The sequence below is a fragment of the Danio rerio genome, chromosome 17 (assembly GCF_049306965.1).
Source record: "Danio rerio strain Tuebingen ecotype United States chromosome 17, GRCz12tu, whole genome shotgun sequence".
In the NCBI taxonomy this organism is placed as follows: domain Eukaryota; kingdom Metazoa; phylum Chordata; class Actinopteri; order Cypriniformes; family Danionidae; genus Danio; species Danio rerio.
Window position 1 is genome coordinate 17,012,482 of NC_133192.1, and position 27,306 is coordinate 17,039,787.

Genomic DNA, 27,306 nt, shown 5'->3' on the forward strand with positions numbered 1-27,306 from the left:
TGCCAAAGATGCATCAACAAAGTATTGAGCAAAGGGTGTGAATACTTATGTACATGTGAGTTTTTTCAGGTTTTTTATTTTTAATAAATTTGCAACAATTTCCAAAAATCTTTTTTTTTCACATTGTCATTATAGGGTATTGTGTGTAGAATTATGAGGAAATAAATGAATTTAATCCAATTTGGAATAAGGCTGTAGCATAAAAAATGTGGTTGCAATATTCCAGATGCAATGTATAACAAGGGAAATTCATTGCATTTAACTTTTATAGAGTGAAGACTATGCAGTTTTATTTGATTATTCAACTTATACTCGAAGACAGTTAGACTCGCCAAACAAATCAAAGAAAAAAATTCATATATGCAGATTATCTGGCCTGCGAAATCATCCCAATCAAATTATGAGTTCTTTGCAAATTGAGCTATTCAAGTGATCTGGTGAAATAATTATATTCATATCGCAATACATCTTGCAGAAAAACAAAATATCGCAATGTCCGATATCAATTACAATATCCTGCAGCCCTAGTATGAATGAAAACAAGCCCATGTTTAAGAGAAAAATGTACTCATAACCACCTCAGCAGCCATTTGTTTCTGTTGTAGAGTAAAAGACTTTGCTGTTGGAGGCGGGAGTTTGGAAATGGACGCAGGCAGTGTGATGGACGTCCACCATGCTGATAGATTACTTCACTCTGATCCATTTCAATCAATAGAGACTCGTGCAGGCCTGATCCGACTGTTTGGAGATAATGAGATTCCAGCACGCCTGCGGATATTTACCGAGAAGAGGTTTATGGTGTGAACGAGGTAAAGAACACAGCGTGAACAGCACTCTATCGAAAACATCGAAAAATAATGTTCGGCTTGGAGAGTATTGTTGTGATTTAATTATTGTTTTTAATAGTTTGTATTTTCAGGAGTTTCAAAGGATTAAATTCAAAAGTATTAAATACTTTCAAAGTTGGATGTTATCATGAATTATTTAGTAGAAATTAAATTCTTCATTAAAAATGTGAGGGGTTTAGAAGTATCACTTATAACCTGTATAAACCACTGGAGTCGCAGAAATGTGGTAGTCTGGAGGTCACAGTGGGTCATGAACTCTTGTTATACAACCTTCGACCCGACAGACTTTTAATAGCTTTCACATGTATCATTAATCACAACAAGAATACGGAGTTCTAGGCACATTTAAACCAGTTATATTTTATTCACAAGTGTAGAAGTACATAGACTGAAGAACGGAGCAATATATATTATACTTTACAACAACAAGAGGTATTCTTATAACTAACTTACAGAAATTCCAGTTAATTACAGTAATTCTAATTTTAATAATGACATCTAAGTCTTTACTATTCATCTTTGCCCTAATTCACAATATTTCACACAATCCTAAATATATTATAAATGACATTTATAAATATGTGTATAGTTAATACACATTTGACAGTTATGCGCCGATACCCGACTAAACAGTAGGATTTAGTTTTTTCCATGACACGTTTTTTTCATTAAATGTTCAGCTTCCTTTTGTCCTTTTTGTTTATTATATAATGTGTTAAAAATAAAAGTAAAAATATTAATAATAAAATACAGCAAATAAAATCATTATTATAATTATTATTAATTAATAAAATGATATAAATAAGAATTTTTTAAATATTAATATTTTAAATAATAAATGTTTTTAAATATTTGTTTGTTTGTTTGCTTTATTTATAAAGCACATTTAAAAACAACAGACGTTGACCAAAGTGCTTTACAAATCAAGCAACATACAAAATCTATACTTGTATATCTAAAAGAAATATGTAAAACCGATTTAAATTAATTCATTCCAATCAAAAGCGAAAGACAGAAGGTGATTTTTAAAAAAAAAATTTAAATGAGCAGTAGTCCAATCTTGACATAATAAAAACTGATGGTTTCCAACTCCTTAAAGAACAGAAAAGGCTTCAATTTGGCAATGTTTCTTAATTGATAAAAAACACTTTTGGTGACAGAATTTATTTGCTTGTCAAATTTTAACTCGGTGTAAAAAATAACTCCAAGACTTTTAGTGTGACTGTGCACCTTAGGTTTAAACAAACCTAGTTGATTAATTGCACATTCACAGACACTAGGAGGGCCAATACTAGCACTTCTGTTTTGGATTCATTCAAGTGCAAAAAATTTCCCGCCAACCATTGCTTAATCTTGTTAAAACAGGTAAACAAGGACTGTAAAACAGTTTCCCCCAATTTTTATGGGCATATAAAGCTGTGCATCATCAGCATAAAGATGATAGCTTACATTACTCACGATATGCTTACATTATTTTAAGTTGTAATTTATGTATGTAATGGAATAGCTCAGAAATAAATAATATATATAAAAATATATTTTAAATAAATAGATATATAAAAATATATATAAATTATATATATATTATATATATATATATATATATATATATATATATATATATATGCATTTGTAAGAAGTACTTTCATAAAAATTCTCTTATCCAGACTAATATGGGGAATTACTATTATTACTTAAATATTTAAGAAAATAAATGTAAAATATATTTTAAGAATTTTGATATTATTAGTTTTTTATTTTTATTAAATAGAGATAAAAAAGAGATGCTTAAATGCATTAGGCTGGAAGGAACATTTCCCAAAATACATTACTAGTTGGTATTGTGTTGTCTAAAAATGGATGAAAGCATGACATCTTTTTATGTTTTTCATGTGTTTGTACTGTGATCAGTGCGAAGCCTCCTGAGCTCTTCCTCCAGCGAGCTGATCTTCTCCATCAGTCTGCTTCTGTCCTGCAGAGCTTTATGTTCTGCGGATCTCTGTGTCTCCAGGATCTTCCTCTCATACCAGCGCTCCAGCTGCGTGGACACCGTCTCGAAGAAGCGCTGCGTCACCTCCACAGCATGCAGGTTTGCCCTCTCTTGAGTAAACGTGGCCTCTGCGGGCCGCTGGGAAAACACTTCTAAGGTGTTGACGGTGGTGCTCTGCTGGGTTTGTGCGCGGTGGGCTTTAATCCTGTCTTTGAGGTGTTTGCTGTGTTTCCAAGCCGATCTGGAAATGCTGTCGCTGTCATTGAAGGTTTTGCTGGATGTGGAGCGGCTGCTGCTGGTGCTGCTGTCACAGAGTTCATGACCTTTGTCTGACCTGTGCTTGGAGATTTCAGCCTCCTGTAGTTCTGAACGCTGCCACTGGAGGTCAGCAGTCGCCAGCGACCGAGACAGAGGCTTGTGCTTCACCATAGGTTGAGCAGTTATGTTATGATAATCATCTGTGGGAATATGGAGAGATGGTTTAGGAATTATGTTTTATTTATGCTTTGGCTTTTGATTTTGTTTTTATTTTACATATAAGCTCATTAAATGTATCTAGCTCATTTAAATCAGCCCTTTTTCTAGAGCACATACTATTATAAAATACACAGAAATAAAATCGTAATAATAATGAAACTTCATGTTTGACGTAAAATAAAACAAATGAGCCATATTAACTTTCTATATCTAATCAAGTGAAACATTTTATTTATTAATTTTAACCATAATCTTAAAATTAGTATAATCTTAAAATAACTGTTTTGTGAGAAAATAACGCTGTCTTTAGTTTAGACATTATGCTAGAGAATCATTCAAATACTAGCTCTAAAGTGACATTGGTGAAGTAGCAATGTTTCTGCTGTTCTAACTGTAAGCTGCAGATGGAATGAACGGTGGAAGAAAGTAGTTCCTCGTACAAAAGCTTTTTTGAGACTCTCTGTTTGATTTTTTTGTTTATAGACAATCATGCCATCGAACTGTTGTATAAATGCAATATCACACTTGTACAAGTGGGAAATGGCTATACTGTATATCGTCCCTGTTGGACACTAATGCCTAGTTCACACTAGAGGATTTTAAGCCTGATTTGAGCCCGATTTGGAAGTTAACGAGCTCGCCGACAGATCGGGCTGTGATCGGGAAGAAATCTGCGGGTGCCCGGCGCTCGCCGCTCTTTATGTGTGAACTACTGAGCAACGCATCAACGAGGCTCGCTGACGCGTCGCCGACACCTCGCAGACGGAAATCCAACATTCAGCATGCTAAATATTCCAGAGCAGTCGGCCGACTCAACCCCACGTGTGGTCAGATGTAGTGACGAGCTACAGCCAATGAGAGAGCATGAGCTGAATGGCTGTGTGTTTAGGAGCTCAGCAGAAACATCTGTGATTGGTCAGAATGGGCATCAGTGCACTCGCTTCATTCTGCGTTAGCACAGACATGAGAGTAGGCTATATTAACAGTGGAACTAGAATTCTGTAACTATTAGAATTACCATACTGCTCATTCTGATCGTTCTCATATGAAACGCCATATTGTCACAACATATTTACATTCAAAGCTATTATTGAGATATTAAAATTAAGCTTTGAATGTCTGGCATCATATTTAATGACACCATTACCCTAAGAATATAATATTTTTTTGGTAATACAGCCTATAAATATGTAGTTAAGATACTAAAACACTTAAAGGTTTGGCTTTCATTTTTACTTTCAAACAGGAGCTATTTAACAGCACAGAATATGCAGTTTTGAAAGATATCTGAAGTAAATTGATGTTTTTGCCATCAGAAAGTTTTGTTTATGTTAGCAGGAAGTTGCCAGGCAAGAAAATGCACACATATTTAAAGTCACAGCGAAAAGTATCAGATATGCATGCAGTCATTTTATCCAATATGGTAATTTAAGGCAGAAATGCTCAGTTCTTTACTGTTTTGTAATAAAAAAAAATAACAATGTCAGAAAGAAATACACTGATAGTTAGAAAACGGCAGGGTGTTATAAATATGTTAGTTTTATTTCAAAGAGTTATAAAATTACAAAAATTAAAAACTCTCTGTGTATCTATCCACTGGAACCTGCAGATGAGTGATTAATGCGCTCATAAATCAGCTGATTTGACGATGTTTTTAAATGCTTTCTCCAAAGCTTGAAACGCTGTCAGTGATGTCATCAGCACACAAGCAGCCAATAGTGTTCAGCTTTTTCTGACGACTCCTCCCTCAAATTTTCATTGGCTGTGGTTTGGTAGCTTGAATGAGCTAATGGGGAATGAGTTGTTGTCAGATCATGTAGTGTGTGACCCCCCTCTTTTGGATCGTTCACGGAGTGTTGCGTAGTGTGAACACCACAGAGATCAAAAGACACAAAGTCAAGTCATGTAGTGTGAACAGCACAGCGATCTGCTGATGTTTAAAATCCTGTAGTGTGAACTAGGCTTAAGGCACTCGAGTCAACGCACACCTCCCATCAGTGCTGATATACAGCCATGTCGCACTGCTACTCGTGAAATATTGCTTATATATTTACATACATAAAGTACAATTAATTATATTTATAATTATAAATACACAGTTGAAAAATTATTTTGTTTAATGTAAAGAACATTATCAATCCAATAACTAATTTATTTTGTCTTATTCCATGATGATAGCACATTATAATTTTCTAGTTATTTTGCAAAATACTAATATTCAGCATAAGTTGCCTTAACTAGGTAATTAGGTTAACAATGTTGCTTAACTAGCAATTAGCAATTGGCAACTGTGCTTTGTTCTGTTGCCAAAACAATTCTTATGGGGGCTAATAATGTTGACCTTAATTTGTTTTGAAAATATAAAAGCTGTTTTAATTCCAGTCTTACTAAAGGAAATAAGACCTTTTTCGGAAAAACAATATTTTAAGTAATACTGTGAACATTTTCTTGCACTATTAAACGTCACTTGGGAAATAATAATAAAAATAATTAATATAAATGCTAATAATTTTGCATTTAACTGTATGTGTGTAATGTAAAGCTGAAAAAAACTGAAAAATATTTTAGCTGAAAGTGTAGTTCTTGGTGGTTCACTCAATTTAAGCCAACGGCAACTGAAATTTTGATGATTAAATCACCATATACAGGAAAAACTAAATTATTTATTTTCTGTTTTTCTTGATGTCTTATGAAGCAAAACGATCTTTGTACAGGAAACTGAACATTATTTACAACATTAATATCTTTAATTCCCAACCTCAGCAAACAGTCATGAGAGATTGCACAGTGCTAAAAGCCGCTGGACCACAGTTTTAGCTAAAAAAATGTCTTTAATGTTCTTCTAAAAAAGAATAAGACCTTTAATCCTTGTTTACTGTTCAAACTGAGTATGTTTACATGGACACCATTAATCTGATTTTAATACGAATAAGACAATACTCATTACTGATGTAAGCAGTGATTTTTGATTAATTTAATCCGATTAAGGTCATAATCGAACTAAACAGAAATCAAATTGACGTGGAGTATGCAGATTTTAGTCGCATTATTGAAGTGCAGTACAGATATGTAAACACCCTAAACTATTACCGTCATGTAAGATTTTCGCCGCATTTTGCGACAGGATAGTCCATACATACCCGGCTGTTTGGCACGATTCTTTCCACCTACCGAGTCAGTGAAGGAGCACAGACACACACATCGTGAAATGCTGAGTTTTTTTTCTCATATTCAGTGTGCAGTATCACATTCCATTTAAACTACACTGTTCCAGCAGTTTATAGTCGCATCCAATATCTTGTTTAACACTAGGGCATGACTGAAATGTTCCTGAAGGAAAGTGAAAGTGCTAAACTGCAGTTTAAGTCCACAAATTAAAAATGAAACACCGGAAATTACATGAAACTCTGGAAGAAACGTGGATGGCACGGTGACGTTAGCCGAATTATGACTATTACAATGGAAATTCATTGCATTTAACTTTTATAAGGTGAAGACTATGCAGTTTTATTTGATTATTCAACTTATACTCGAAGACAGTTAGACTCGCCAAACAAATCAAAGAAAAAAATTCATACATGCAGATTATCTGGCCTGCGAAATCATCCTAATCAAATTATGAGTTCTATTAACCAAATTATGTGCTATTACATGTAAAACTGAATCATGAAAGGAACATTCAAAACACAACTCATGTAAACACCTTAATCATATCTTTGTCTTATTCAGATTAAGGCTAAATAATTTGATTACTGATGTCTATGTAAACATAGTCACTGCCTACCCTTTCATAATGTTTGAGGCTGTTTTTGCTCTTAATGACTTTCATTATAATTAAATTTTATTGATTGCAAAGCCATGACACAAAATAACCATGCATTCTTGATTGTTGGTGGTTTTCCCTGTTGGGAAGAGGTAAAATGTGTCATTTTTACTGTTGATCATCAGTTCGCACCTTTAACCCTTTAGATAAGCCCATGTAAAAAAGTTTCTGGCTTTTATAGACTATTTTGAGAAATGTAAACAATAACAATGGTTCTAATGTATTTCCTGTTTAACATTTTTATTTCTATAGCTTCCAAAAAGAATCCAAAAAGGTCCACATATTGATTAATAATCCTATGAAAGCTGTTTTAACGTAAAAATATTATTAATTGTATCATGTTACAGTTATAGTATGAGAACAAGCAGGAAATGTTTAAGGGCCAATGACATTACCACATTGAAATGGTCCATGGAGTTCTAAGGAGTAAAACAACAAATGATTGTGTGCGTGCATCAATACTTGTACTATGCTTACTATGTTCTAAGAGCTGAGCACCAACTCATATATAAACTCCACTCCATATAAAAGATAGAAACTAAGCTTTTTTTTACACTGCAACTGATGATCAAAAGTAAAAATTACAAGTTTTACCTCTTCCCTACAGGGAAAACCAGCGACAATCAAGAATCTATGATTATGTGGTGTCATGGCTTTGCAATCAAAAAATGTCATTATAATGGAAGTCAATGGGGAAACAGCCATGAACATAACGAAAGGGTAGTACATTTGCCCAGACTGTATTGGTGATTTTTTTTTTTTTTAATTTCTAAGCATTTTCCCAAAATATGTGTCAAAATAAGTTTTGTCCCCAAACATCATTCCATTTGCTGAAACACAGAGAAATGTGTGGCCAGATTAAGACTCAAAATCACCCCATAATGGATGAAAACATCCCCAACAGCATATAAGGGTTAAATCTAAGATATGATGAGTACAATCTCTTTAAAACACATATATTTAATACACCGCCAAGCATTTTAATTCAAACCTGAAGAGCCATTCTGCTTGATCTTCAAGTATCGTTTTCCCAGCGTGTCCTCGAACTCCAGGCTCTTGTGAGAGGCTCCAGGTGTAGGCAGCACATTGACGTATGTGGCCAGTGAACTGGAGCTTTCTTCTGAGACAAGTGACAGCAGCGGCAGACCCTCCAGCTCTGAGTCTGCGGATGGAGAGCGCAGGAGCTTGTAGTACTGCGTCTCAGGCATCCGCACCTCCAGATCCTCAATCTTAGACATGCACCAGCTCTTCACTGCATTGCTGGCCGCAGCCTGCTTGAAAGAGGAGCACAGGGTAATGTCAGACAGATTGGGATGGTGTTTGTGCAACTCGTTTTTCAGTGTCGTACCTGCTTTCTTTGGCCCTCCATGCGCTCCAGTGTTGCTCTCTGGTTGATGCGATAGTGACACTCCATCCGCTCTGCCGAGACTCGCTCCTGCGTCAGTTTCTCAAGCACTTTAATCTGAACGGGAAGAGAAGTGAAGCTCTAAAACCTGTGTTTGCGGATTCATTGGTCTTGAAAGTGTTTTTTGCAATTTGTTTTATCTATAGGGATTACAGAGGAGTGCAATAAGTAGTGCAGCAAAACAAACCATGGTTGAGGTTTGCCCTATTTTTGAACTCCCCAAAAAATTAAGCAGGATTTGTGTTTTGTTTTGTTTTCTAGGGAAATATATATATATATATATATATATATATATATATATATATATATATATATATATATATATATATATATGTATATATATATATATATGTATATATATATATATATATATATATATATATATATATATATATATATATATATATATATATATATATATATATATATATAGAAATTCTTAAGAAGAATATGTTTTAAGATATTACAGTGTCTTTCATTAATATTGGAAGACTTATATTGGTAGTAAATATAAAAAAAGAAGAATCCTTTTGAATTGTTGCTTACAAAGACACTTGTTTATTTTTTCGATAAGAGTAGGGGCTTTTTATTTTTATATTTTTTTATTTTCACTTTTTTAAATCCATTCAAACAATTTGTGATGATTCTGCATTATACAAACTTTTTTGGACACTCAAAATAGTGCTAAACACTCTTCCAGGCTACTTCATAACATTAATTATTTCCCTGATGATAATGTTTTAAATAATTTTTTTGCAGCCAACCCAACAACAAATCACCTCTTTACTTTAGTATACCCATTATTTACCCATGACTAAAGTCGATGTCACACTCAGGTCCAGATTAAGAATTCAATGGCCCTTGGGCACAATGTCTTGTCGGCTCCCTACCTAGCCGCACCGCTATAGTTGAATTAAAAAATAATTAGTTAACTATTCAAGTGCCTTTGTCTAATCTTTAAAAAAAAGACTTAAGAGGGCAAATTCTATATTTATCCAGCCACACTAAAAGAAATAAGACTTTCTCCAGAAGAAATTATAAAGGAAATACTCTGACAATTTTTTTTGCTATGTTAAACAGTCCTTGGAAAAATAATTAAAATTTCATAATAATAATTTTGTCTTTGACTGTAATTTTTATGTTTTTTAAAGAATAATACGATACATTTAATGTTTGCTAGTGGTTTTTAATGCTTTTATAAATTCAATAGATTAATTATTGGTCCGTATATTTATTTATTTCCTTTTTAAAATTTTTTTTTAGAGAAAGGACAAACCTGATGCTTATTTTTCTGCTCTATTCGTCCGAGTCTGCAGTTGATCTCCTCTTGAATGGTGTGTATTTCCGTCCTCATTTCCATCTCTGTGGCTTTCAGCTTTTTCTCCAGCGCTTTAATGATGGGTTTACAGTGACAGTCTTTTGCAGGAGCCTGCGTGTGGACATTCACTGGTTAAGAGGTTTAAAACAAACAAATGCACGCACCCTGCAATGTGGTGTTTCCAGTACCTGCTTGATCTGTCCGTCCGTGTCTCTGTAGAGCGTGTACAGCTGAAAGGCTTTCGCTGGAGTTTGATGCTGGTCTGGAGAGCTGAGGCTGCTGGGCTTCACTCCTCTCTCATACAGATCATACTCTCTCAGCAGCACAGGCTTTAACGGCAGAAACAGAAGAGCAATTCCAGCATTATAGATGTGACATTTGCAGTAAAAACTTTAAACATAAATTCACAGAACAACCATGTTAAAATTATATAGTATACAACATACTTTGTAGAAATTCTGTCAATAAAACTGCACAACCCAATTATTGATTTTAGAGAAATTTCTTCAGATCCTTTAATATATATATATATATATATATATATATATATATATATATATATATATATATATATATATATATATATATATATATATATATATATATATATATATATATTAAAGGATATTAAATAAAATATATATTTATTTATTTATTTATTTATTTTTATTTTTTTACTGTCAGCAGCCTAGAGTTGGTTTAATATACAGATAAATATTAATGTATAATATTAAAGTGACTCTATAATTATTTTAAAATAACTATTAATTCACATTGTTTTAATACTAATATTATAATTAATTTTATTTCTATTTAATACTTTAATCGAATTACAATCTTAAGGTATTATTGTAGTTTTGAGTAAATAATTTTCCACGTATTAGAGTTCATTTAGTTCATATTAAACTAATAATCTTGCATTGATTGAATTTTAATTTAAATACTGTTTTAACAACTAAAAAAATAGCAACTTTAATAATCTATAATTCTCTTGAATTATTCTAATGATTATAAAATTTTATTAATATAAATTTTATTTATATAAAAACAATAACTTTATTTGCTTCAATTCAAGTGTAATCATAATTTTATGTTGTTGGAATTGTTAAGATCATTAAATTGTTTTATTATTGATATTAAGATTAATGCAGGGCAGCACAGTGGTGGACTTGGTAACACAATTGCCTCACATCAAGAAGGTCGCTGGTTCGAGCCCCTGCTTGGTCAGTTGGAATATCTGTATGGATTTCTCCCCGTGTTCGCATGGGTGTGAATGAGTGTGTATGGGTGTTTCTCAGTGATGATGGGTTGCAGCTGAAAGGGCATCCGCTGTGTAAAACATATGCTGGACAAGTTGGCGGTCCATTCCGCTGTGGCAGCCCTAGATTAATAAAGGGACTAAGTCGAAAAGAAAATGAATGAATGAAGATTAATTGATCTTTATAAAAGTAATTAACAACTTCCAATTAGCGTTGTTTTAGTTTTATTCTGTTTGGATGAGTATTACAAGCTAACTTATGATTAATGACTAAAATATAAACTCTCTGTAATCTTTATAATATTTGGTCAATTCTGGTCAGTTCTGAATTATGGGTAGTAAATTGATTTATATTATTGTGATTAACTTTAATTTTTGTACTGCAAAAAAAAAAAACTTTAAGAGCTTTTGATAACTTTAAGGCTCTCTGAATTTGTGTAATGCCTGTCATTTTATTTTATCTGTTATTTTAATATAATAATTTTTGTTAACTTATTTATTAAATTCATCTTTATTTCTATAGCGCTTTTACAATGTAGGTTGCGTCAAAGCAGCTTAACATAGATGAAGTTCTAGTAAATTAAAACGGCTCCAGTTCTGTTTAGTTTAAAACAAATGTCACTGCTGAAAGCCCAAAAACTGCACTTGTTCACACATATTAATTGATATTAAATTAACTAATTACATTACAGTATATATTAATAACTCTATATTCCAGTTATTTTTGTAAACAAAAGTAACTTTTATAAATCATACATTTGTTTATAAAAATATTAAGGTACCTAATAAAAAATAACAATACCCGATAATGTACAGTCTCCATGTAATAATTGCAAAATAAACCCTTCTTTGAGAAACATATATATTAACTTTAGCATCTTTTTTCATATGGCAAATGAAATGACTATGATAGTATAAATATACTAGTAGTTAGAAATTATTAATTCTAAGACCTTAGGATGCTTACCGTCCTGCCTGGACTGGTGTTTTTCCTCCTGTTGTCAGGGCTCAGAGTCGCAGCTCTGTGTTCAGGCTGGATCCGCTGAAAGGCTTGATCACTGTTGATTGAGTCTTCAGCCGCTTCACTGTCATCCTGCACAGTGATCATGAGCTCAGCATCACACGGATTTTAGGCAAATGCAATCACATGACCTCTGATCTCGTATGGAAGATTAAAAGTCATGTGATTTGTGCTTCTCAATCATGTACTGTAACACATGCCGAATGTAAAGTGAAAAGAGTACTGAAAATCACACTTAAGTGAAAGTACCATTGTTCACCAGAAAAAGTAAGTAAACTAAAAGTATCTTTTCTAAATACTACTCAAAGTATGAGTAAAAAGTAGCTCTTCTACAAGTACTCCAGTAAGAAATACGTTAATGAGCAGTTTTGCGTATTATGTGATTCGTGTTTTTATTTTTCCCCATTTATTTACTCACTATAGGACCTTGAGCTTTATACCAACAACTTTTAATCTTGAAAAGTTTGTATTTAACATTGTATTTCAACTGTTTATAGTGGTATATTGTCTAGGTTGGTGTTGTATATTATGGTAAAAATACCATAATAAATGAACTGAACTTAACACCATGAACTGCCAATACATAGCCTTGTTTCTTTATATATTATTTCTTATACACCATATTGTATCAAACTACTAAAATGACAATAAAATTCACTTTGTTAAACTGTAGAGTTGAATTTTCAGCGTCAAAAGTCGATCAAGTCGATCAAACAGGAAACACTTGCGATTCACAAAATACGGAAATTATGCTGTGAAAATGATTTCATCTTATACCCTGCAAATTAAAAATGTAGCTATGTAGTAACTTTTATTGCATTTCTAAAATTAAGTGACATTGTTTGCGGTTCATAGACTATATATTGACAATGTGAGATATTTAATGTGAGAACACACTACATTGATATACACCTATGATAAGCCGACAAAAAGCAGGTTGATGCGTTTACATGATGCGTTTACATATGAAATCTGTGTAACCTAAGTAGCAATAATCTAGCTGTAACGATATGTTAAAGGTGCTTTATGTAAGATTTTGACAGTTATAAAGCATAAAAATATCATAATATGTTTGCAGATATTTAAGATACATGCTAAGTGAACATTCTTGTTTATCTGAAAAACAATGCTGAAGTCAGATTTCCTGCTTTGAAAATGTGAGTTACATGCCGAAAGGCTGTCTTTGTTTTGGTTCTTTTAACACGCCCACTGCCACTTTAGTGAATTATATTTTAACACCCTGGGTTGCCTTGGTGGAAAACCACCTATTTTTAATTCATTCATACGTTCATTCTGGAAGCCTCTCAAAGCATGTGCCCATGACCGAAATGCACCCTTCGGTGGACTGTAGCAGACTCCGAAATTAGACGGATTCAGAGTTCCACATGAGGTTATTACTTAGGAAATGATATAAATATTATTAACCTAAACATTAGGTGCGCAGGTTACATTGTAACCCCATGTCCTAACAGCACGCTACGTGACAAGATTTGCAGTGATAAGCAATTTGGCTGTTTGCACCAGATGAAACATGACAGAAATTTAAATACAGCCATTCAGAGGCACATCACATGCACTCACTCATGAAATAGTAAGGTTTATAATCTAATTAATACATGTCAAACCTCTTTAACATTAATAAATGTAGATGCTGAATCACGGATATCTGTTGGTTTGCATTATTTAACAGTTTTAAAGTTTATTTTCAAACGATTTTTTTTATTTTCAAGATCTGAGGTGAACTATCTTCTGCTGCTGTTTTCAGTAGTATGGCAATAAATGTCATGTAAAATGGCATTCAAACTCACACTGTTAGCATTTAACACTGAATAAAGCACATGAGGTATACCTGAGGTGATCATTGTCAGTTTTCTTTTGTTCAGCTGCAAGAAATAGAAGCCGTTTCTAATATATCAATTCGAGGTGTTGGTTAGAACAAAAACTTCTTTTAATATGGAAAATATTCCTGCTATCACATACCATTCAATAGAACACAGTTTAAATCAGCCTTTAGATTCGATAGTCATACTCGCTCCTGTTGGTCGTCAATTTGGCAACCTGTGCTTGCATTTGTTTTGATCCAGGATTGCAATACCTAGTTCAACCACTGGGTGTCAAACTTACATACCGCACCGTTAATGCTGAAGTTATGTACTTTGAACTCTGACTAACAAGCTATGAGTGTCTAGCTGTTGGCGCCACAAATATAGATAGAATTCCTGTAATTTAAGGGGTATGTTTGAAATCTTAATTCTGTATTGCATTTAGTTATTGTTTAAGGCCATTTCTAAACAGTCTTTCGGACGTTGAGTGGAACAACTTGCTTCCACTTTTAGCTGCTTTTGTAAAGCATCCATGTCTTGTGGTCCGTCTGTCTTACTTGATTTGTTTTTCTATCCTCAAAGTGATTGGACAGGAATCCTAGGGACTGCTTATTCTACTTAACCTATCACTGTAGAGAACACTGTAAGAAAAACCTTGTTCTCTCAAGGTTTTTTTTTTTTTTATTCACTTTCGCCAATTGGTGAGGTCTTTTTCCCTCTCCGCTGTCGCCACTAGCTTGCATGGTTTGGGATCTGTAGAGCTGCGCATCGATGGATTTGCTTTCCAGTGTCTAGACCAGAGGTGGGCAAACTCGGTCCTGGAGGGCCGGTGGCCTGCATTGTTTAGCTGCAACACTTATCAAACATACCTGAATATGCTAATCAGTGTCTTTAAGATCACTAGAAATCTATAAGCAGGTGTGTATGATAAGAGTTGGGCCTAAACTGTGCAGGACAACGGCCCTCCAGGACAGAGTTTGCCCACCCCTGGTCTAGACCCTCAGTAGTGATTATTAAACCACACTGAACTGAGCTAAACTGAACCTAAACACTAGAAAACTGAACTACACTGTTCTAATTTACTATGACCTTTTATGTGAAGCGACTTTGACACGCTATACAAATGAAGGTGAATTGAAATGAATTGAATTGAAAAAAAAATGTATTGAAACTTATGTAGTGAAAATAGTAAAAAGTAAAAGTACAGATACAGCCTTAAAAATGTACTTAAGTAAAAGTTACAGTAAGTATAACTCCTGAAAAAAACAGATTACAGTAATTTGACTATTTGTAATTCATTAGAGATGGCTGAATCTTATCTGAGTCTCCACCTTCTTTCTGGGTTTGTGGACTCTGGGGAGGGATTGAGTTTTCCTCTGGGCCCGAGACACATCTCGTCTTTTTCGCACTGTCTTTCCTCGAGCATACCTCTGCACCTGAGCAGGGACATATGACTGCTGTTAGAGAAGCTGTGGATGTGGTCTGTTTTGACCTGTAAGAGATAAATGCATTCTAAAAAAGTATTAAAAAGAAGTATTTAAAAAGTTTTTAGGAATGAATTTAGTTGGACACTATATGTGCAAAATTCTCCATAAAAGCGAATCACTTTTTTTTTTAAGTTTATCAAGTAGAAATAATTTTCAGAGATCGTGCATTTGTTTTTATTGTTTATTGTTACAAATGAATATAGAGGTTTCATAAATTTTGACAATCTGTTTTATGAGCAATCGTGAGATAGAAATTTGATTTATTCCAATGGGCTGATTATATATTCTCAGAAATTCATGCAATCATAAATTCAAGAATTTTAACAAAAACTTAAATTAGCCCTCCTTTGACATTTTTATTCTTTTTCAAATAGTTCCCAAGTGCTGTTTTACAGAGCAAGGATATTTCAAAGCATTTAAAGTATTTCCTATAACATTTTTCTTTTAGAGAAAGTCTAATTTCTTTTAGAAAAAGGTCAATATTATTATTAGCTCTTAAGGTTTTTTTTTAAATTTGCTATAGAACAAACCACTGTTATCTAATGACTTACCTATAATTAACCTATTTAACCTAGTTAAGACTTTGTTCTTCAAGCTGAATATTAATATTATGTACTGTCATCATAGCAAATATGAAATATATTAGTTATTAAACCTATTATAATTTTTAAAATGTGTTAAATAGCACTTTGAAATATTTGAGAGAAAAATTTTCACATGAGGGCTAATAATATTGTCTTCAAATGTACATAAATACAGTACATTCAATTTTAATTTATTATTATTTTCTTTTTACAATTATGCAAACCAGATTACATTACATTTGAAAAGATTAAATCATTTTGTTTAGTAGTGCTGATTTATTCGGAAACAAATCATATGATGCTTTTCTAGAAAGAGCATGTCTTACTGGACAGTGAACTAGTGCTCGATATGAAGTCATTGAATGTAATACCATTACCTGATTGGATTTAGCTAGAAGAATAGCCAGCTCTCGGTTGTTATTGTCTCGAGCTTTATCAAGAGCAGTTTGTCCGGTCTGTTGAAAGATGTAGCATTTAAGTGTTTAATGATTAACTTTTATTGGGGGTGGGAAACAGAAAAAGATCTTTCTCTTGTTGAACACAAAACCAGTAGCCATTGACATCCAAGTTTTGTTACAGTTACAACCAGTTTTAGGAAAGTTGCTTTTGAAAGTAATGCATTACAATATTGAATTACTCCCCAAAAAAGCAACTACATGCTTCACTTAGTACATTTTTATGGTAGGTAATGAAATACGATAAACTACGGTCTTCAGCATATTATGGAATCAATTTACTGCCTAATTTGTGCAACTTATCACTAAATGTAATGGCATTATTCAGCTGCAGTCTTCCTCTTTATAACCTGAGGATCAGGCATATGATGAGATTACATGACTTACATTGTTTTTGATATTTGCATCAGCTCCTGCTTCCAGCAACAGACTGACCGCTTTCTTGTGATTCAGGGCAGCAGCGACATGGAGCGCAGTGTCTCCTGTCTATAAAATATGTTCATTTTCCACAAGAACATAAACAGCTGTAATTGTTTATGCAAAGAACTGGAGATGACTGTTGTAATCATGAGGGATCCTTCAACCCAAAATCTAAACTCTGTTATAATTTGCTCAACCTAAAGTGGTTCCAAACTTGAGTTGTTGTTTTTTTTCTGTTAAACACAAAATAAGATATTTGAAGAATGTTGGAAAGTACTTTTAATATGGATGTCAATGGTTTCCACATTTTTCAAAATGCCTTTTGTAATTAACAGAAAAAAAGACACTCAAAACAGTTTGAAACAATGTTCGGATGAGAATGTTTTGGGTGAAGTAGTTGTTAACTGCTTAGGCTAGTTAAATTAATCTCTGAATTTTAAGTGTGAGCCAGTTTCTTAATAAAGAGACTAAGCTGAAGGAAAATGAATGAAATAATCATTATATTTTGTTTTCAGTTTATAGCATCAATAGCTTTTGATGCTTTATGTTATAGACAAAATAACTAAGAAACTAGGACAGAACTGTAATATAAAGTGTAAACCACATTGCTGTTGGATGCAAAACAATCAAAATGAGGATTTGACCTGGTTTTTCTCTGTCACAGAGCAGAAAGAACCCAAGAGCATCTTAATTATGGCCAAGTGATTGTAGCGAGCAGCAAAGTGTAAACATGTTTCACCTGCCTGGAAGGAAAGAGGAGCTTTAGCTTTTTTCTTTCTAGAAATATGTAAATATAATGGTTTAAATCAGTGGTTCTCAAACTGTGGTACGCGTGCCACTAGTGGTACGCGGGCTTCCTCCTAGTGGTACGCGGAGGAATCGCCAAATAATGAAATAAACAATTAACACTTTTAATCCTTTGATGCGTACTATAACATCGATGTGATCAGCATTGGCTGTTTAGTGAAGCGTACGATCACAGCTCTTTGCTTAGAGTGTTTATTTTAGTGCATTGTGTCATAAGCTGCTGAATATCAGTTTCCGAAGTTTAAGAATTGATTCTGAAGCGTGATTTGACTGACATGAAAAGTAGCCAATCACAGTCGACCTTGTCTAGTTTTGCGTGAAACGTAAGGGCGGGACAAAGGCTTTCTGTGTTGCAGAGACAGAAAAAACAACTTAAAAACAAATGTTTTGTTAATTTAGTTGCTTCTCGGATGTTTTCACTATAGAAATGTCTAGCAGAGTTATTAAACCGCGGACATATTTCCTGCCTATTTTATGATCTTCATACACGTTTCGCCCTCCGACAGCGAGTCGACTCGCCTCTGACCTGTCACTCCTCTATACAGTCTGAATGGCGGCGCGGGAATGGAGGTATTGCGCAATAACTCATTTCTGCAAATGTGGCGAGTGCTTTGTTTTATCACGAGAGCGCATTAATGTTCGCAAATCGCTAAAACAGTTATGCGAGCTCTTAAATATGCTTTTTTTTTAAATGAACTGCAAGTGCTCTCATGATCGCCTGCGTGCTCAGATTGAATACAATCGCGATCTTTCCACTATTAAAGTAGACATTTATTTTTGCTCCTTGACTAAATTTAACCAAAAGTATTCAAATTTATCAAATATTTAGAAATAGATTGATGCATAATCGATGACAATGCTAATGGTCTTCTTGTTTGGCTGTGTTGTGAAATGAAACTTACTTTTAGCAAAGGTGGATTTTTTTATTTCTTTACGACAAAATAATTATGCTGGAAATGTTTCTGGATGAGGTATTTGTGTGATTTATACATTTAGCTGTATTCTGATCTGTCTTAAAGCATTACAGGTCAAAGCAATCCGTTGTTACTTATTGTTTATTTATCATAATTAACAATAAGGCTCTTAAAGCACTGCTTTGATAAATGTAGTGTTGTCATATTTTAAATACCTTTAGTAAAATTAAGTCATTTGTTTTATTTTTTTTTAACTGACAGTGTACTTGTATTTTTTAAAGTTTGTATTTTAGATTAAGATCAAGTGTAAAATAAAATCTCCATGTGATGTACAGCTATTTAAGAAAATAAATTTGCCATATTGTAAAGAAAAATAGTGTAAAATATGCAAATAAAAGGCTAAATTTAAATCTTTTTACCATATACTTTAATTAAACCTTTCAAAGCTTGCAAATATTGTTTAAAAATGGGCAAAAACCGTCTGGATGGCCTTAAAGATTATGTGGTAGTTTTACCAGTGCTATTGAAAAAGATTAATTGTCATGAAAGGAAAAATCGGTCATACTTCCTTTGTTAGTGCAAGTTCCTATACATGTAGCTTTGGGATTTAAGCAATTAAACCATTCAATCAAGTTTACACTTAAAAAAGGGATTTCATAATGAAAATCAGATTTTTTAAACTAGTACTTATTAAAAGAGTACTTTGTACTTTTACCTAATATTAGTATTATTTACTAAAATTTGTGTTATTTTAGCAGTGTAATAGTATTTTTACTTGAGTACAAAAAAGATTTTACAAGCATTTAGTGCAGGTTTATTATATTATTAATATATGGTTAATAAATATTATTATTATTATTATTATTATTTTATTATTATTATTATTATTAATGGTTTTTATTTGTATCTATTCCTATATAATGTTTTATGGGTTGCTGACAATACATTTCAGGTCTTCAATACATAGCATGTCAGTCTTGAAAAAAATAGGTGCTGGAATTGATTTTCATTAGGCTGTGCCTGTATGAACCCTGTTATGTACATTTAACATATATTTCAGGATTTGTCTGAAAGTGTATAAATATGACATTTAGCCTATATTTATGAGGTCCAAGCAACATTTCCAACTTTTGATGAATAGGCTACTATGAAAACTTTAGATTTAAGTACTGCAGTTTTCTTTTTACTTTTTAAGAACAGTGCCATTTTTTAATGAACTTTTAAAAGCCCATTTTAACTAAAACTTTTTTTTTTTTTTACCTGCAAGCACAGTTAATGTTCAGACTATTTAAAATGTTTAAAGTGACTGACAATAATACATATTCTAAATAATAGAAATTAATCTGCATTGTTTTTAACAATGTGCACACCTGTAGCTGCTTAATTAGGCCTACGACGCTATTTTTTAATACTGGTTAAAAAATAGCGTCGTAAGGTGGTACTTGGAGAGACAACTTTTTTCTAAGGTGGTACTTGGTGAAAAAAGTTTGAGAACCACTGGTTTAAATGATGTAGGACGAGTGGATTGTATTGTAATGTAGTGTAAAAGCTTGCATTGTTTTTGCTGTCAGGCATGCATCCACCAAGCAGTAGCACTTGAGCGGTCTGAGAATGTCCGTTCTGACACGCTAGATGTAGAGGAGAGTTTCCAACCTTTAAAATAAAAGGATAAAAAATAATTAGCAGAATCCACCAAATGAGATTTTCTTAATTTTAAAAAGGTCTTGTTAGTGGTTATATCCATTTAAAATGTTTTACTGTAAAAATAACAAGGACGTTTTCTGTAAACTGCTAATGTTATTTCTTCCCAATTCAATTTTAATTTTTGTTTTTGAATTTCCTTTTCAAAAAGAAATAAAATGTTTTTGTATTAAAGAAAAATAAATATTGGTATAACATTTTTAAAAGAAAACTGCTTTAATCTGAAAAATAATGCATTTAATAAAATGACTTACTTTGTTCTTTAGATTCACATCTGCTCCAGCTTTGACCAGTAGTTTCACACAAGCACTGAAACCGTGCCATGACACTTCATGCAAAGCCGTGTTTCCTTCCTGTTGGAGGACAATCAGTTATTAGTTTTGTTTTTAGATTATTTATTTCACAACTAAGGCACAATGCATGGAATGTGAATGTACCCAAATTAGCCCAAAGTCTAGTTGTCATTAGTAGTCATTTTGTCAGATGTTATAAAACAAACAAAAATACAATTTCAAATCATAAACAGGACTATTGATAAAAAACTAATGTTTGCAATGTTGATTATGAAGAAGCCCTTTCTTTAAATTATACGTAAATGAATTAAACAATACATATTCTCTAATAGTCCACTGATGTGGTTCTCTTAAAAAAGAAGGTGAAAAAACAGCTCGACCATTCATTCATTCATTCATTCATTCATTCATTCATTTTCTTTTCGGTTTAGTCCCTTTATTAAACCAGGGTCACCACAGCAAAATGAACCACCAACTTCCAGCACGTTTTTACGCAGCGGATGCCCTTCCAGCCGCAACCCATCTCTGGGAAACATCCACACACACTCATTCACTACAGACAATTTAGCTTACCCAATTCACCTGTACCGCATGTCTTTGGACTTTGAGGGAAACCGGAGCACCCGGGGGAAACCCAAGCGAACGCAGGGAGAACATGCAAACTCCACACAAAAACGCCAACTGACACAGCCGAGGTTTGAACCAGCGACCTTCTTGCTGTGAGGCGACATTACTACCTATTGCGCCACTGCTTGACCAATCAGACCAATTTTGTATCAGATTCATTGCATTTCCAACCGAGGTATGCAGAAGAGCATCACTGAATGCACAACATGTTCAACCTCGAGGCGGATGGGCTTCAGTAGCAAATGAACACGTTGGGTGCCATTCCTGTCAGCTAAGAACAGGAAACTGAAGCTACAATTCGCACAGGCTCACCAAAAGTGGACAATAAGATTGGAAAAATGTTGCCTGGTCTAATAAATGTCAATTTCCGCTGTAACATATAGATGGTAGGGTCAGAATTTGGCATCAACAACATAAAAGCATGGATCCATTCTGCCTTGTATCAATGGTTCAGGCTGGTGGTGGTGGTGTAATGGTGTGGGGAATGTTGGCACACTTATGAACCCATTAGTACTAATTGACCATTGTGTCAACACTACCTGAGTATTGTTGCTGACCATGTTTTATACACATACATTATAAAGATTTCAAAACAATGGTAAATTAATAGCAGATGATACAAGTTACAAGTTAAATGGACAGAAGTTTTATATCAGCTTCCTTCAGAAATCCCACAAAGGGATTCCATACTGTATTTTGAAAAACTTTACTCTTAACTATATACATTAATTATATTTTTTATAATTTTTTTTGTAATATATAATTGAGAGCTTAGCCTTTTTACCACAATAGAAATGTTGTTTTAGAGAGTTACGTACAGTTGAAGTCAGAATTATTTGCCCCCCTGAATTATTAGCCCCTGTTTATTTCTGTTTATCAGAGAGATTTCTTCAACACATTTCTAAACATAATAGTTTTAATAACTCATTTCTAATAACTAATTTTATCTTTGCCATGATGACAGTAAATAATATTTGACTAGATATTTTTTTACAGCTTAAAGTGACATTTAAAGGCTTAACTAGATTAATTAGGTTAACTAGGCAGGATAGGGTAATTAGGCAAGTTATTGTATAACGATGTTTTTTTCTGTAGACGATCAAGAAAAAATATAGCTTAAAGGGGCTAATAATTTTATCCCTAAAATGTTTTACAAAAAATTAAAAACATGCTTTTATTCTAGCTGAAATAAAACAAATAAGACTTTCTCTAGAAGAACAAATATTATCAGACATACTGTGAAAATTTCCTTGCTCTGTTAAACATCATTTGGGAAATATTTAAAAAAGAAAAAAGGGGGGTAATAATTCTGACTTCAACTGTATGTACAGTATATCATAAGTATAAAATACTATTATGGAAAAAATTAAACAAACAAAAAATCTGAAATTTTAAGGCAATGAAGTTTTATTTTTATTCCAGTTAATTTTTTTTGCATCCGCCCCAGCTCAAATGTCAAGCTACACCAATAGTACTATAGTTATTTGGCTTTTATTTCAACAATTACAGATATTAACATTTATTACACTGCTTACGAGAATATAAAAATGGCTGTCTTGCTTTAGTGTTTTTCCGAATGACAAGATTGCAAATGAACAGACCTTGTCTTGTAGATCAAGAGCACATCCTCCATGGATGAGGGCAGAAACGGCGTCACGGTTTCCCACAACAGCTGCCCGGTGCAGGGCTGTCTGGTGACCCTGGAAAACAAAAAAAGCACATTCATTTCTACCATCGAAGCTTAAAGGCCACCAGAGGGCAAATGTCAGCCAGAAGACAAATGTCAACCCTAGTATAAGATTATAAACAGAAATCTTAATAATATGAGCTTAAAGAAGTAGTTCATCCAAAAAACGAAAATGTACTCAGCATTTACGTCGCCTCAAGTGGTTCAAAACCTTTATGAGCTCCATTGTTGAGCACAAAAGAAGATATAATAAAGCAAATTCTAAACTGGTACCCATTGACCTCCATAGTAGGAGAGGAAACAAACATTCTTCAAAATATCTTCTTTTGGGAATTTTCATTTTTAGGTGCACTATCTCTTAAAGCACTCCTGTCATCCTCTGAAAGCAATAATAATAAACACAAAGTCACAAACAAACAATAAGACCAGTAAAATAGACATACCATGAGTTTACATCTTCCAGGCGGCCTTCCTAACCTCCGTCTAATACTGCAGCAGGTGATAGGGACAGCAAACGTCCTGTGGCAAGCAAGTCACGCATGCTTGCATACACCCAAAACATGCGCAGATGTGGCACAACCCCACACACAGGGACTTACAAGCTGATAGTGTACGACCAGCTGGCTTTACTGACATTAAAAGAGTCACATGGGTAATCCCTCGCGCAGAGACCGAGAGACTCTCATTGTACTCTTTTCTTTAGGTCTGGCACATGGGCAGAGGGAATATTTCTGGATGAGAATGATGAAACTCATCAGGTCGTGGAGGTTTAAGCTCTTGTTGTTTTGATTTCAGGTCGCTGTATATTTCAGTGTGTGTGTGTGTGTGTGTGTGTGTGTGTTCCTATAATGTGTTGTCTGTTAGAAAGCCAAATTTATGAATCTTCTCTTGTATTTTATTTTATTAATATACACATCAAGAATTAAACAAGATTTTGAACTAATTTTAATTTTAAATAATTTTAACTAATTTAGTCCATCAATTTATTAACCCACATGATTTGAAGTCTGACTTTGATATCATTGTAAATTTTTAGCAATATAAACGGATATAATGTTATTAATAATATTCATATAATTATAAGCATAATAAATATTAACAATAATTTAGTATATATTATATTGATCGGTGCGGTTGGCTGGTTAGCACTGTCACCTTACAGCACAGGTGTCAAACTCAGTTCCAAAAGGGCCGCAGCTCTGCACAGTTTAGTTCCAACCCTAATAAAACACACCTGATCAAACTAATTGAGTCCTTCAGGCTTGTTTGAAACCTACAGGTAAGTGTGTTGGAGCAGGGTTGGAACTAAACTGTGCAGGGCTTCGGCCCTCCAGGAATTGAGTTTGACACCCCTGCCTTACAGCAAGAAGGTTGCTGGTTCGAGTACCGGTTTTGTCAGTTGGCATTTCTCTGTGGAGTTTGCACATTCTCCGTGTCTTCATTTGGTTTTCCTTCGGGTGCTCTGGTTTCCCCCACAGTCCAAAGACATGCGCTATAGTTTAAATAAATAAACTATTCAATTGGGGTGTTTCCCAGGGGTGTTTCCAGGGGCGGATTTAGTGATTTGGGGGCCCTAAGCAAATCCAGCCATGAGGCCCAGAAGTTTTAAAAAGCATCTTTTATACTTTATTAATATAAAAAAGCTGTTTTTTTATATCACTGATGTTTTTTTTTCTACATTTTATCTTAATGCAAAATAAAAATAACATGTTAAGCATCTTGTAAAACTTTTGAAATGGTATGTTTTCTTAAAATGAAATCACAACTAAAAGTACCAAATGTACTAAACATCTCTGTTTTTAAAACTAAATCTTAACTAATTTGATTGCTGGACTGGTCCAAGATTGAGGGTGGGGGACACAAATGAAAATTTTTAGTCCCTCGCCATTCAAAATATGATAGAAAACAATGTTATATATTATTTATGGGTATAATTTATAATTATAGGTATTTATTTGGGGGCCCTCAGATTTCCTGAGGCCCTAATTGGCAGCTTACCTACTACTAAATTTTAATGATCAACCCCGGCTGGGTCACCTGGATATTAATAATAAAAAATGAATATTAATAAAATTTATTATATTACATAATTATTAATGATAGTAGTAGTAGTATTCATATAATTATAAATATCTGACAGTCTTAATGACTATTTTTATTTAATTCGTTTTCGTTTACTTTATGTCTGGAAAGTTTTAAAAAATTATTATCATTTTACATTTTGATAACGTAGATATTTAATCAGAGATAAAATCAGTTTTATAGTCATAATGGTTATAGTCATGATTGTTTATGAAATCTAAAGGGAAAAATAAATATTAATTTAATTAAAATATAAACAGTCAATAATACAAAAAATACTAAATACTGTAATAGAAATAAATAGATGGTAATAAAAATATTTATAATAAAAATAACACTTTGTCAACAGTAATACTAAAAATAAACTATAAAATCTAAACAGAAAAAAATCAATAATCAGCTTTTTTTTTTTTTTTTGGGTTTTTGCTGCATGACTTCTTTCACTGAAAAGTTGCTTTGATTTTTTTGCAGTAACACTAAAGCATTAGAGAGATTTGCAATGATGTCTGGGGGAAAAACAGCTTAAATATAGGCCTATGCATTAAACAAAAGACACATTAAAAGCCTGGACCAAATGTGCTGTAGCAGTAGAACACGATTGTGTGGCCCAGCGGAGGTTGATCTTATGAGTGGCTTTAGCAAGATGTCCCAGATGTGAGTGCTAAAAGCTACAGCTGGGAAAGAGCAGGACAGATGGAGAAAAACTCTTTTATTACAAAAATATTTATGCTCATAATCTCTTCTAGGCTACCTTTTTAATATGTATGTCATGCTACACAACATTAAATATTTACAATGCATTAAGTTTGAAGGCGTGAAGATTTTGCATTATACCAGTATATACGCTCTAGATACACCAGCCACTTAATTAGGTTGACCTGTTTAATTGCTCGTTAACACAAATTTCTAATCAGCCAATCACATGGCAGCAAAGCAATGCATTTAAGCATGTAGACATGGTCAAGACGATCAGATCAAACTGAGCATCAGAATGGGGAAGAAAGGTGATTTAAGTGACTTTGAACGTGGCATGGTTATTGATGCCAGTCAGGCTGGTTTTTTAGAAACTTTTCAGAAACTGCTGATCTACTGGGATTTTCATGCACAACCATATCTAGGGTTTACAGAGAATGGTCAGAAAAAAAGAAAATATCCAGTGAGCGGCAGTTCTGTGGGCGCAAATATCTTGTTGATGCCAGAGGTCAGAGAAGAATGGCCAGACTGGTTCAAGCTAATAGAAAGGCAACAAATAACAACAAATATAACAAATAACAAATAACCTCTCGTTACAACTGAGGTATGCAGAAAAGCATCACTGAACGCACAACACATCGAACCTTCAGGCGGATGGGCTACAGCAGATGAAGACAACATCGTGTGCCACTCCTGTCAGCCAAGAACAGGAAACTGAGGCTCCAATTTGCAGAGATTCACCAAAATTGTGCTTTGACATTCAGATGGTAGGGTCAGAATTTGGTGTCAACAACATGAAAGCATGGATCCATCATGCCTTGTATCAGGCTGGTGGTGGTGGTGTAATGGTGTGGGGAATATTGTCACACTTTGGGCCCATTAGTTCCAATGGAGCATCGTGGGAATGCCACAACCTACCTACGAGTATTGTTGCTGACCATCTCCATCTCTTTATGACCACAGTGTACCCATCTTCTAAAGGCTACTTTCAACAGCATAACGCACCATGTCATAAAACATGAATCATCTCAGACTGGTTTCTTGAACATGACAATGAGTTCACTGTACTCAAATGGCCTCCACAGTCACCAGAACTTAATCCAACAGTGCACCTTTAGGATGTGGTAGAACAGGAGATTTGCATCATGCATCAATCTCTGAGGAATATTTCCAGTACCTTGTTGAATGTATGCCAATAAGGATTAAGGCAGTTCTAAAGTGGGACCCTTTCACATTTTTCATTTAGAAACATGAACTAATCGTGTATGACTTCATACATGAATGTTTCATTCAGTGTTGAATTTTGTCAAATCATTTTGTCAAAAATGTTGGTTTGTTTTAAACCACTGTTGGGTCAAATACAGACAAACGCAACATTGGGTAATTTTATTTTAATTCAACAGAGTGTAAAAAAATATTTTCTTACTAAAGAGTATATATATATACCTTAATGTCATTAACAAATGTTACACCAATGCAAGTGTGATTTGAAAAGAATAGCTTTAAATAAATATAATTATACTTATATATAAATATATATATATATAAACTAAAACTATTTTAGAAAAAAGTATATATATATATATATATATA

General features: G+C 33.6%; 1 protein-coding gene across 2 annotated transcripts; it reads right to left on the reverse strand.

The window, feature by feature from the left end:
- Positions 1-2,583: 2,583 nt before the first annotated feature.
- ankrd6a (ankyrin repeat domain 6a) lies at positions 2,584-23,584 on the reverse strand. Of its 2 annotated transcripts, none has more exons than XM_021467385.3 (14): positions 23,382-23,584; positions 22,853-22,951; positions 20,586-20,684; positions 20,185-20,283; positions 17,554-17,652; positions 16,877-16,975; positions 16,412-16,489; positions 15,295-15,399; positions 12,087-12,212; positions 10,050-10,190; positions 9,820-9,972; positions 8,487-8,600; positions 8,130-8,409; positions 2,584-3,296 (listed from the first exon to the last, which is right to left on the reverse strand). In XM_021467385.3, the coding sequence occupies exons 1-14, from the start codon at positions 23,382-23,384 to the stop codon at positions 2,737-2,739; spliced, it is 2,055 nt and encodes a 684-aa protein (XP_021323060.1). In that variant the 5' UTR covers positions 23,385-23,584; the 3' UTR covers positions 2,584-2,736. The 2 variants fall into 2 exon arrangements, with proteins under 2 accessions (XP_021323060.1, XP_021323059.1); XM_021467384.3 differs by having other exon boundaries at positions 8,130-8,412.
- Between the last annotated feature and the right edge of the window lie 3,722 nt (positions 23,585-27,306).

Coding starts and splice junctions, on each gene's coding strand:
- ankrd6a (XM_021467384.3), bottom strand. Junction 17,653..20,184: donor TGCCTGACAGCAAAAACAAT/GCAAGCTTTTAC, acceptor CTTTCCTTCCAG/GCAGGTGAAACATGTTTACA. Junction 15,400..16,411: donor TTCTAGCTAAATCCAATCAG/GTAATGGTATTA, acceptor GTCCCTGCTCAG/GTGCAGAGGTATGCTCGAGG.